General features: G+C 56.2%; 2 protein-coding genes across 3 annotated transcripts; both read right to left on the reverse strand.

Moving 5' to 3' along the window:
- Positions 1 to 596: 596 nt before the first annotated feature.
- ICAM4 (intercellular adhesion molecule 4 (Landsteiner-Wiener blood group)) lies at positions 597 to 2,031 on the reverse strand. Its single transcript, XM_025916536.2, has 3 exons — positions 1,381 to 2,031; positions 954 to 1,259; positions 597 to 808 (listed from the first exon to the last, which is right to left on the reverse strand). The coding sequence occupies exons 1-3, from the start codon at positions 1,772 to 1,774 to the stop codon at positions 666 to 668; spliced, it is 843 nt and encodes a 280-aa protein (XP_025772321.1). The 5' UTR covers positions 1,775 to 2,031; the 3' UTR covers positions 597 to 665.
- A 155-nt stretch (positions 2,032 to 2,186) lies between these two features.
- On the reverse strand, positions 2,187 to 11,884 carry ICAM1 (intercellular adhesion molecule 1). Of its 2 annotated transcripts, none has more exons than XM_086699134.1 (7): positions 11,728 to 11,884; positions 9,835 to 10,092; positions 4,978 to 5,283; positions 4,322 to 4,609; positions 3,985 to 4,242; positions 3,554 to 3,802; positions 2,187 to 3,413 (listed from the first exon to the last, which is right to left on the reverse strand). In XM_086699134.1, coding segments are annotated over exons 1-7 (1,428 nt in total). In that variant the 5' UTR covers positions 11,795 to 11,884; the 3' UTR covers positions 2,187 to 3,411. The 2 variants fall into 2 exon arrangements, with proteins under 2 accessions (XP_086555260.1, XP_086555259.1); XM_086699133.1 differs by having other exon boundaries at positions 2,187 to 3,467.
- Between the last annotated feature and the right edge of the window lie 17 nt (positions 11,885 to 11,901).

Raw genomic sequence — 11,901 nt, forward strand, 5'->3', positions numbered from 1 at the left:
TTGACACCCCCGCATGTGCCCGGTGACTATCAAGACATTGCCAGGACATGAGTCTGTGACACCCCACGTGGGCCATCTGATTGCTCCTTCCCTGCAGTCACCACATGGGCACCTTTTCTTCATATCTCTGTCCCTCGTTGTCATGGGCCCCCTCCCATTTGTGCTCTCCCCCCAGCACTAACAGTGAACTGTGGGGGCCAGTTCTCGCTCCACCCCTGTCCTCCAGGAAAGTGCTAGGTTTTAAGGGGGGTGGGGGATAGGAAAGGAAACTTAACATCCAATCAGAGCTGCAGCGTGGCAGCAGCAGAGCCAATCGGGAAAAACCATACTGTGAGCCATCCCCTACCACCACCACAGCCCAAAGCCCTCCAGTACCCAAACTATGCCTATCTGCACCCCTCTGATAATGCCTGCAGGAGAAGTACTTTGCCACACTTGGCTGGAAATGCAGAGGGACTGGGACGCCCAGGTCCCCAGGTGGTTGAGAATGAGGAAACCTCAGGTGCCCTAAGAGAGACCAGGAACTTGGAGAAAGTGATTGAGGCAAGGCCAAAAAGGAACCCTAATGGGGGACGTTTAGGCCATGGGACAGAGGCTGACTGAGGAAGGCTTTATTGAACCAGTCAGGGTTCCCCAAATTGCTTCTGATTCCTTTTTCCTCTGGCTCAGCGGTCATGGACCACCCCCTCTGCACCCCGGGACTGCATCAATAGCCATTTTCGCAGGTAGGTGGCCCCCACGACGAGAAGGATCCCCACAAAGGCCGCGATGGAGGTGGAGGCCAAGACCTTGGGCGCGGGGCTCCAAGCTGGGGACAGGAGGTGAGAATTAGGAAGGGAACACATGTTGATGTGACGCCCCGCATGGAGCTGCCGCTTGGCTCTCTCACCCTGCCGGGGTCATAACCCTTCCCCACCCCTCCTCAAGTCTCCAGGATTCCAAAGGTGCCTCACCGAGGACTGTGAGCGTCATGGGTGCCGAGCTGCTGCGGACCACCAAGCCATCAAGATTGAGGCGTGCGTGGCAGGTCACGGGCTGCAAGAAGTCGCGGGGCCTAGCGGGTAACGTGTACGTCAGCGTCACATTGGCCAGGTCCAGGCCAGTGAAGCGCTCCAGGTTCTCAGAGTAGATGACCCGGCCGCCGCGCCTCAGAGTCACCACCAGGAAGCCCACGGGGAATACGTGTGTCACGTGGCAGCGCAGCGTGTACTCACTGCCCACTAAGACTGGGGGATCCAGGATCACGCTGTGCGGCTGTTCTAAAGCAAGAGGGGGCCGCTGAGCAAGGTGCGCGTGCGCCCCCTAACGCGACTGTCAAATACCCCCCCCCCTCCGTCCCCCTCCCCTCACCCCAGAAGAACCTGAGCCCCAGTCCCTCACTGTAGGCGGTGATCTTGGCCGTGGCCCCCCGCGTTTCTCCTGCGCAGGTGACGAAGCAGCGCACCTCGGAGCTCCAGGCCCTCACATCCAACAGCTCGTAGGATACCCAGCCGGGCCCACTAAGCGTTCGGCCTCGCCGCAGCCGAGTGCTGAGGCTGGAATTCTCCGGCAGGGGGCAGCTGCTGCTGCAGTTAAGCCACACCGAACCCCCCGGCGGCACGGCCTTGAACGCCGGGCTCACGCGCACCCAGAAGGACGCCGAGGTCTCCGAGGGCTCCGGAGAGTTGCCTCCGGGGCCTTGAGCCCGCGCAGCCCGGCGCCAACGCGCGCTCCCGCCTCCCCGGTAGGCAGCCGCCAGCAAAACCAGCAGCGAGAGGGGGAGCAGAGACCCCATGGGAAAGGGCCCAGACTGAGGGGCCCCGCGCCAGGGAGCCAAAGGTGGCTGTGGAGATAAGGAGGCCCGCAGCCCCGCCTCCTCAGCCCCACCCGGAGAGACAGAGGCCCCTAGAGGGCCCTGGAGCCTGCGTAAAGACCCTCAGCTCCTCCCTCGGCTCAAGGACGGGATTCCAAACCACCAGAAACCAAGGGTCAGAGAGTTTTCTGGAGAGGAATCTTTAATTTTCGCTAGAATCTTAAGAGGTTCTGAAGAGCCCCAGATTTGGACTAGAGCCTCAGGGGTGGGCCTTGAACCGGCAGCCTTTTCTTAGGGGAGGAAATGGGAGGATGAGGAGGAAGTGGGAGGATGGGACTAGAAAGGGCTCCAACTGGACGTTGGACATCTTCCCTCAACTCACACAAGGCAGGCGCACAGAGAAGAAGCTTTATTAGCACAAGAAAGAGGCTTCTGGAACTGGGAGGGGATCCCCCCCCAGGCCTCTCCTCTGCACTGCCTGCAGGGCCCTTGTCTCCGCTGGGATTTGGAGCTGCCAGAGTGCTCTGTTCTTGCAAGGTCCCAAGATGGAACCAGGTAGGACAAGGCAGGGACACACAGCGGTTGGGCATAGTTTCATGGGACTATATGGTTTAGCTGCCAGTGAATGGGCATTCATGTTTAGGCACGCCACAGTGTCACTGTGAGCACTAGCAGATGCTTATGGGCAGAGAGGTGGTTAACGGAGGTCAGTGTCAGAGATGGGGGGAGGAGTAAGGGCTCAGTGGTTGTCCCTGGGCAGGTTACCAACTAAACCACATCACCATTGCCAGTCCCCTTCTGGGGGAAAGCAGCTTAGCCAGCCGGAGTAGGGAATTCCAGCCCCACTTGATCTTTTTGCCAGGCACTCCTTTGCAGTGCACAGCCGGTACAACTGTACCTGGCGGCCCTGAATGAGACTAGACGGAGAACTCCCTGAGGACAGGAACCTATGTTCCTCTTCTTTACTCTTCTAACCCACATCAAAGGCACTCAATAAATAGCTCATAAGAGAACACATTAATAAATACATCCATCAAAAGTTGGGGACAGTCAGTGGACAGCCGCACTGGAGCTGGCATGTCAGAAGAAGGATGGGGATATGTTTCCATGCTGTATGTGTTTGTGCAGGCCACTTCTCCCTAGGACTGCGGGGCCTCAGCACATGCAGCAGGGGTGAGTTTCACTGTTTCGCAGTTGGGTGTCCCAGGTCAAGTGTCCCACCACACCCCCTCTGGTCTGGTCAGGCTTTGGCACCCCTCACAGTCATGACCCAAGTCCCGCCCCCTCCTCATGGCTCAGTCCTGTGACTACAGGTCAGGTGTGAGGCTTGGGGATCCTAAGTGTGCATGCGCCTTGATCCCCAATGCTGTCCGTATCCTGAGGCCTCTGTCCTGTCCTCGGGTGTCCTGGGAAGGTGGGTGGAGCTGAATGGACCATTGTTCAATGTGGCACTGCTGCCACTGTGTGGGGGGCTGAGGAGGAGGCCCTGTCCTGGGACAGGTTCAGGGTGGCGTGGCTGGTGTGTTCAGCTTCATGGCAGCCGCCTCCTGGGCCTTCTGTAACTTGTATTTCTGGATCTTCCGCTGGCGGTTATAGAAGTAAGCAGCTAGGCCCGCAGCTCCTATGGTGAAAGCAACTGTCACCAGAATGGTGGTGAGGATGTAATTCCGGTGGTCTGTGGGGGAGGACACAGTGGGTGATGAAGGTCGAGCCAGGCTCACTGCCTCTGCCCTGCCCAACCCCAAACACCAGCACACTCACAGATCACGTTCACGACCACTTCACGGGTGACCTCACCACGGGGGCTCCTGGCCTGACACAGGTAAGTGCCTGCAACCTCCCGCGTGACAGGTCTCAGGTCCCCGATGGGCAGCAGAGCATTATCCCCCTTCCGGCGACACTTCAGCTCAGGAACTGGATTTCCCCAAGCTTGGCATGTCAGGGTCTGCTGGGAGCCTTCCTGCCACGTCCAGTTTCCCAGACAATCCCTCTTGTCTAGTCGGGGACCATCTGGAGAAACACAGCAAGATGAGGGATGAGGTCAGGGACCAGGACACCCCTCACCACCTGGGACAGGAGGACTCTGGAATCTGGGGAGAGGGCTGGAGGGGACCCCCAGAGGGCAGGAGCTCCAGGGGCCTTAGGGGTTGGGTCTTGAGGATTAGGAGTCATTGTCCAGCAGCTCCACTCACACAGGACACGGAGCTCCCGGGTCTGGTTCTTGTGTAGCACCTGCCCGGCCACCTCCAGGAGAGCAGAGCAGAAGAAGATGCGCCCATTGTCCTCGGCGCTGGCATTTAGTTGGAACTGGGCCCTGGGTCCTGGAAGCCTTGCCGGGACCCCCCCGCTCAGCATCACCAGGGCCCCGGCCTGGGCTTCACACTCCACGGTCACCACAGTCTGTTCTGAGACCTCTGGCTCACTCAGGGTCAGGCTGGGAGCCGGGAAGCCTGGGGGCGGGGCACACGGTGAGCACCGCCTCCCAGTACCGGTCCCACCCCTTGGAAGCCCCGCCCCGTCTCTACTTACTGTAGATGGTCACATTCTCCTGCCACGACCGGCTCTGGTGTCCCAGGGTCACCACGCACGACAGCTGCTGGGTGCCCTCCTCTTCCATGTTGGCCTTGTCATGGGCCGTGGCCAAGAGGGAGTCGTTGTTGTGCGTGACTGTGGGGTGCAGGTTCCAGCCAGACAGCTCCAGGCGGACTTGGGCCTCCGAAGCTGGGAACAGCCCGTCCATGGTGCAGTTCACGGGCCACTCTGTGCCCGCTTCCACAACGCTGGGGGTAACAAGGTTTGGGTGCGTCGCTGGCAGGACTGGTGAGAGAGGGTGGGTGTGAACACAGAGGGGACAGACAACCTAAAGCCCTTTTCTGGGGGCATCTTCATTCCCTCATCTGGGGCATCCTCTTCCCAAGAGCCTCCGTGGCCCGGGGTCACCCCTGCCCCGGCACACATATGGGGTTACAGATGGGGTTACCGCCTTCTCAGAAGATCCTGCAGCTGGGGCGCCCCATCCCAGTGTACCCCACCCCAATGGCCAAGAACATGCTCTTTCCCGGGAGCCCTTGTAATCTACGTAGGTCACCACCTTAGCACCCCCATGACCAAAGGCCCCTTTCTTCCCCACGCACCAAGCAGGACCCCCCCCCCCCATCCTCTCTGGCAGCTCCCCAGCGCCTCACCGAAAGTTCGGAGCTGCCTGGGGGCCGAGCTGTTCTGGAACAGACCCAGCCCTCGGGACCGCAAGTCCAGTTCCGTGCGGCACGAGAAATTGGCGAGGTGGTCGTCTCTGCCCGCCAGCACCGTGACCGTGGCCTCGGCGGGCTCCCCGACGGCCGGCTGCCGGCTCAGCTCCTCCTCCCCGCGGAGCAGCACCACCGTGAGGTTGGTCCGGGGCGCCCCGCCGGCCACCTGGCAGCGCAGGGTGAGGTTTTCGCCCACGGGCTGCCAGCGGGGCAGGGGGGCCAACTCCACGCGCTCCGGGAACCCTGGGGTGGGAGGGTGTTGTGTGAGCCAGAGAGGCTGCCCGCCCGCAGGGGGCGCTGGGGCGCGGGCTGCGCCCCGTCCAGGGGCCTCCCCCCTCCCCGCTCTTCACGCGACACACCCCAAACCACCTAAGCCAGACAGGAATGTTAAGAGCTTCAGGATAAACCGGTGGGAAGTCCCCAGGTGGCTGAGAAGGGGGCAAAAACAATTTATCCACTGCACCGTCTAAGAGTCAAGAGTGGGAAAAAAAAAAACAAAAACACCAAAAACCTCAAAATCTATCACCGGGAGTCCGGTCAAATACATACAGTAAATTTAAACTGCCCAGTCCAGTAGAGATTGAGTAGAGATTGTTTTTTTTTTTTTTTTAATTTTTTTTTCAACGTTTATTTATTTTTGGGACAGAGAGAGACAGAGCATGAACGGGGGAGGGGCAGAGAGAGAGGGAGACACAGAATCGGAAACAGGCTCCAGGCTCTGAGCCATCAGCCCAGAGCCTGACGCGGGGCTCGAACTCCCAGACCGCGAGATCATGACCTGGCTGAAGTCGGACGCTTAACCGACTACGCCACCCAGGCGCCCCTAGAGATTGTTTTTAAGAGACCCTATGCTCCCCCCTTCTCTTCTTCTTGGCCTTATTTCCCCCCACAGCACCCCTCACTGTCTGACACCCAAGGGTGACACACATCTTCTCAGTTAACTCGTTTCTCTATTTCCCCGTCCTGCCAGGTAAGTTCAGCCCAGGAGAAGGGGGGGGGGGGAGGTCTTTGTCAGCTTTGTTCTCTGATCTGTTGGTGGCATACAGTAGGCTCTCTGTATTTATAGAAAAAATAAGTTTGAGCCACCCACACTGACTTAAGGCCTTTCAGGAGCCCCCTTTTAGGGGAAAGAAGTTCCCAAATGTGCTGCGTGGTCCCCTGAAATGTTAAAAATGCAAGAATAACCAACAGACACTCAAAACGGAACTCTGAGTATCCCCTGAAAACACAACATGTGGGCTTGGGTTTTGCAGGCCAGGGTCCCCGTCACACATAAAGTAACAGAATTTCAGGCCAGGACTGAAAGTGAAAATTAAAAGCAGAGTCCCAGTGAGCTGCGACTTAGCACTGAGGGCCCTGGGTTTGATTCCTAGCTTTGGGGCTTCTGTGCTATGAGCTGTAGGCGAGCGACTTTGCCCTGGAAATTGCTCCAGCCCTCGCAGTTGGGGAAATCGAATCTCAGTTTCCTGAGCTGTAAAATGGGTTATTGGAGGTAGGGCTTTCATTAATGCATTTAAGAAATAGAATGACTGTAAATGGACATGAGGTTTCCTTTTAGGGTGATGGAAATGTTCTAAAATTAGATGGTGGTGAGAGCTGTGCTACTCTATAAATACATGCAAATTTGTTGAATTGTACACTTGAAAGGGGTGACTTATGTATGTATTCTGTAAATGATATCTCAGTATAGCTTTAAAAACAAACGGGGGTGGGGGGCAAGAAAACCTTTAGACATCCAGTGCTTACCCATAAGCACCTGCTGCAAACACGAATTTGCAGAGCTGGGTGCAAACCTCAAACCTCAGCCCCCAGAAGGAGTTCCTATCTCTGAGCACAGCTCCTTGCCCTGAAGGCCAGACTGGGGGAGGAGGTCTGTCTTGCCTCTGCCTCTCCCTGAACCCCAACCTTCAGTCCTGGTTAGTTCCCTCTTCCAAGTATTTGTCTGCCCTCCCTTCCTGTACCCAGCCACTGCCCACACATGTGGCCTGGACGAGGTCCACGGCCAACTGCTCGCTGGCTTCCCAAAAGGCCAGCCTTCTGCTAATGATTTTTTTTTTAAGTTTATTTGCTTATTTATTTTGAGAGAGAGAGAGAGAGCCAAAGAGAGAGACGTGGGAGGGGCAGAGAGAGAGAAAATCCCATTCGGGGCTCGAACCCATGAACCGTGAGATCGTGACCTGAGCCAAAACCAAGAGTTGGATACTTAACAAACTGAGCCACCCAGGCAGCCCAGCCTTCTGCTATCTAGATCCCTGGCCTGCTCTCACACCCTCCATGGCTTCCTAACACCCTGAGGAAATCCCCACCAATCTGCTGGTATTCAGCCCTTCCTAACACCGACCCCCTCCGTTCAGCATGTTTTCCCACTCAAACCTAGGCTGTTCCCTCTGCCCTGAATGCCTGTCTATACCAACTTCTACTCACCCTTCAAGGACCAGTTAGGGGTCATCTCCTACAGGAGGTAACACGCTCATCCTTTCTAGAGAAAGTTCAGCCACCCAGGGATCTTTACACCAGGGGTGGGGCAGGACCAAGCCAGACAGGGCCTCTCCTAGGTGACCCCCTGCCTGTGTGCAGGACATCGGCTCCATTTCACAAAGCTGGAAATTAAGGCAAAGGCTGGTACCCAAAGTCACAGAGGGAGAGACGTGGCAGACCCAGGCCCCAAAGTTGGAGCACTGGGTTTTCAACTATCATGCCAAGATGCAGAAGTCCCTCGAGGAGGTTTGCCTGGGGTTTTACAGGCCACTGGGAACGTTTGGGGACTCTCCTCAGCTGGCCAGAATCTGCCCAAACATGCTCCAAATCAGAAGCAAAGCCGCTGTTTTCCCCAAAGGCTTTGCCCAGACACCATGATGGTGGAGTGTCCTTCACGCCTCAATGCATCATTACACCCACGCGAGGAGGTCTCATGGCAAAGTCAGTGAACAAGCCATATCCCCTGTGGCCACCCGGTCCATAAAGGCCATGCTGGGACTGGAACCCAAAGCTGTCTAACCCCGAGACCAGTTGGCTAACTCTTTCTGTCTTTTCTTCCTTGTTTGTTTGTTCCATCTTGTTTTCATCTGAATTTTATTTATTCATTGCCTATGGTAATAGTAGTTCTCACAGTTGAAAGTGCCCAGAGAAGAAGAAGGCACATAGAAAACACTGGCCCCAGGCCCTCTCCCGGAGCGCCCCTCCCCCAGCCTCTCTCTCTCATTTCTTGGATTTCCTCTCCTGGCTCCTTTCTGTGTCAACACGGGCGGCCCTCACCCCACCCTGCTGGTCCTCAACACCAAGGATGGCATGCCACTCGTTCTGGGCACGCCTCTCTTCTCTTGAACGTGATGGGACACCTTGGAGGTCATTTCTCTTTCAGGACATGGGAGCTTCCTCCTTCTCTTTGTGCAGTTGCATACTGCGCCTTCAAGTGAGCAAACTACAGCGTATCTCTCCCGTGCCCTGTGCCCGAGTGGGTTGCAAACTTTTGCCCATGCAAATAAAGCCACAGTAAAATAACCCCATCCCGCAGCCCACACCGCTCCCGCGGGGCTGGGGACACACATAAGCCCAATCCCGAGGAATGGGATTTCTGTGTCAAAGCACACATGCGTGGGCCACTTAGAGAACTGACACCACTTCCCCACTCGGGGCTGTGCTTCTCTGTTCCCACGTTGTCAGCGATGTCCCAGGACTGCCCGCTTCCCCACCGTCTTGCCAGCATGGCTGTTATCAACCCTTTTGACTGCTGCCAATATGTGAAAATTGCCATGTCCGGGCTACTTTTAAATTGCATCTTCTTTAACATTTTGTTTTAAATGTTTATTTATTTTTGAGAGAGAGAGAGAGAGAGAGAGAGAGAGAGGCCGAGCACAAGCAGGGGAGGGGCAGAGAGAGAGGAAGACACAGAATCTGAAGCAGCTTCCAGGCTCTGAGCTGTCAGCAGAGTCCGACGTGAGGCTCGAACTCACGGACTGTGAGATCATGACCTGAGCCAAAGTCAGACGCATTTAACCCACTGAGTCACCCAGGTGCCCCTAAACTGCATCTCCTTCTTTGTTAATGTTTATTTATTTTGAGAGAGAGACAGAGAGAGAGAGCATGTATAAGCAGGGGAGAGGCAGAGAGAGAGGGAGAGAGACAGTCCCAAGCAGACTCCACACTGTCGGTGCAGAGCCCAAAGTAGGGCTTGAACCCACGAACAGTGAGATCCTGACCTGAGCCAAAATCAGGAGTCAGATGTTCAACCGACCGTGCCATCCAGGCGCCCCTAAACTACATCTTTTAAAAAGTCATATCTAGGGGCGCCTGGGTGGCTCAGTCGGTTAAGTGTCCAACTTTGGCTCAGGTCATGAGCTCGCGGTTGGGGAGTTCGAGCCCCGTGTTGGGCTCTGTACTGACAGCTCAGAGCCTGGAGCCTGTTTTGGATTCTATGTCTCCCTCTCTCTCTGTTCCTCCCCTGCTCTTGCTCTCTCTCTCTCTCTCTCTGTCAAAAATTAAGATTTAAAACAATTTTTTTAATAATAAAAAAATAAAATACAGAGTCATATCTAGGATCTGTCACATGTTTCCAGAGGCCTATAGTACTCAAATGTACTGAATCTCTGCAATACGCTAAATGCACCCAAGAAAATTCAAGAAGGGGTTTCAAACGACAATGAGGCTTTCCGAAGATGTGCCCACCAGTGCTCTGGCGAGCCAGCTCTGTCCCCACCACCAAGCAACAAAGGCTGTCCCAGCCCGAGGGGACTCGCACGCGTCCACCTCCCCCACCCAGCCTGCCTTGTCCAGCCCCTGGGCCCAGCCACTCACAGTACACGGTGAGAGACATCGAAACCATTGTCTGTGCTTGACAGTACGAGAAGCATATTGGGGTGCTATCTTCCTGCACACCACTCAGTTCAAAGATCTTCCAGTTGTCCCCCTGAGCGACCTCCTTCTTAGTCAGCTGCGTCTCCAGGCCCAAGAAGGGGCGATGGTCACAAGAAGTACTACAGTTCACCTGCACAGAGCCGCCTCGGGGTATGATGGCTTCTAGGGGGTGCACTGATGTTTGGGCCCCTCCAAGTCCTAGAACAAAAGACGGAAGTCAGGACAAATCGGGTTCATCAGCAATTACCGTGTACCCAGCTGGGTTGAGGGCTGGGCACAGAGCCCTGAACGAGGCAAAACGCTGCCTTCAGTGTGGGAGACAGAAAAATTCATAGGCAAACAAGATAATTAATAACTGATGTTAATAAGAGCTTTGGCAAAAACAAAGCAGGGTGAGAGAACAGACAGTGACTTGGTGACAGGGTAATGTGTGAGCAGAGATCCGAATGATGAGAAGGGGCTGGCCATTCAGAGAAGAGAGAAATTAATTCTAGGCAACAGGCACAAGTGCAAAGGTCCTGAGGCAGGGTGGCTGGAGAGAGTTAGTGAGGAGGAAGAGCTGGGAGAAAGGTCAGGAAGATGGATCATGTGGGCAGGGCAGGCCATGCCAAGGACTTGTTCTTCATTCGGAGGGCAGTGGGGAGCCACGGTGGACTTGAGCAGAGGAGGGACATGAAGTCAGTGTGCTTCTCTCTCCCAGGATGTGAGGTGGAGGAGGCTATCCCTCCAGGAATGGAAAAGTTCCAACTGAGTTGTCTCCTCACTTCCTCTGCCAAGTGGTCTCCGCTCTCAAGACCTCAATTTCCCCTTCTGTAAGGTGGGTAAATATAGTCATCCCAGCCCCCGCTTAATGCAATGGACTCCTAGCACAGGGCAGACAGTGCCTGTTTGCAGGGAAGAAGGGGGCTTGTGGTGATTAGCTCCCTCCGACCCCCTGGTGCCTCCAAAGCTGAAAAAAATATCTATCTGGGCCCTTCCAAAGGGCCTATCTATCTGCCTCTTGCAAAGATTCCTGTCCTCAGCTTTGGGTTCCTCTATCTGGATGGAGGTGTGGGAAAACAGCAGCTCCGTGAATCCTCCGAGAGTGATTCTGGGATAGTTCCCATTTCACAGAGTGAAATGGTGAGGCTGGGAGAAGTGCGGTTACTCAGCTGAAAAGCAGTAGAAACCACATTGGCATCTGGACTAGAACCCTTTGTTGGGCTGGTAACCACAGGTGTCCCTTTCCCACTCTCCGGCTTCCCAACACAGACCACCATTTGGCGCTCCCCTTGTCTCCCTCCGGCAACCCCCAGACTGGGGCTGGTGGAGGGGTGCTGGGGCATGCCACTCTCAGCCTCTGGCCTTTGGGCAAGTCAGCCCTGGAATTCCCCTGAGCAGAGGCAGTCCTGGACTTCCCCAGGGGCAGGGGGGACGAGGAACAGAATGTACATGTGTGTGTGTTGGGGGGGGGGGGTCCCCAGCCTACTCAGCTTGGTGCCGGACACGTCCGCACACAATCAGACCGAGTCTTGGAGCCAGGCGTGGCACTCGGCCAGGACACGACCATTTCGAGTGGCCGCTCTTAGGTTCTCCATCTTACAGCTGAGAAACTGAGGCTCCGGGAATGTCAACCTCTAACTTGAGGCCTCCCGTGGAAGTGATCCAGGGTCTGGATTCGAACCCACTGCTGTCAACTTTCAGCCGGCGACTCTAGCCCCAACTTCCCATAAACAGCTACCTAAGTACGACAGGGGCTTATCCCCAGCCGGCCGGGAGCGGGTCCTCCCCGTGCGCCCAGGGCGCAGCGGGGATCCGGGGAGTTGGCTCGACGGCAGCCCCACCCCGACTCACCTGGGAGCAGAGCTCCGATCAGGGCCAGGAGCGCTGGCAGCGCGGGACGGGCGGTGCCGAGAGCCATAGCGGGCCGAAGCTGGGAGAGAAGGGCACCGACCTCCGGCAGCGCAGAGACGTGCGGCGCCGACTGGGCTCATGGCCGCAGCGCGTGGGCCTTTTATTGTGGCCGGG

Source organism: Puma concolor, chromosome A2 (genome assembly GCF_028749965.1).
Source record: "Puma concolor isolate L17-30 chromosome A2, mPumCon1.1.hap2, whole genome shotgun sequence".
Taxonomy (NCBI): domain Eukaryota; kingdom Metazoa; phylum Chordata; class Mammalia; order Carnivora; family Felidae; genus Puma; species Puma concolor.

What these genes read in the sequence shown, in the direction of transcription:
- ICAM4 (XM_025916536.2), bottom strand. Translation starts at nt 1,774, where the DNA reads ATGGGGTCTCTGCTCCCCCTCTCGCTGCTGGTTTTGCTGGCGGCTGCC. An exon ending in GGCCAAGATCACCGCCTACA is followed by an intron (nt 1,260 to 1,380) that starts GTGAGGGACTGG and finishes CTCTTGCTTTAG; the next exon opens with AACAGCCGCACAGCGTGATC. An exon ending in CATGACGCTCACAGTCCTCG is followed by an intron (nt 809 to 953) that starts GTGAGGCACCTT and finishes TCCTGTCCCCAG; the next exon opens with CTTGGAGCCCCGCGCCCAAG.
- ICAM1 (XM_086699133.1), bottom strand. Translation starts at nt 11,794, where the DNA reads ATGGCTCTCGGCACCGCCCGTCCCGCGCTGCCAGCGCTCCTGGCCCTG. An exon ending in GATCGGAGCTCTGCTCCCAG is followed by an intron (nt 10,093 to 11,727) that starts GTGAGTCGGGGT and finishes CTTTTGTTCTAG; the next exon opens with GACTTGGAGGGGCCCAAACA. An exon ending in GGAGAATGTGACCATCTACA is followed by an intron (nt 4,243 to 4,321) that starts GTAAGTAGAGAC and finishes CCCCGCCCCCAG; the next exon opens with GCTTCCCGGCTCCCAGCCTG.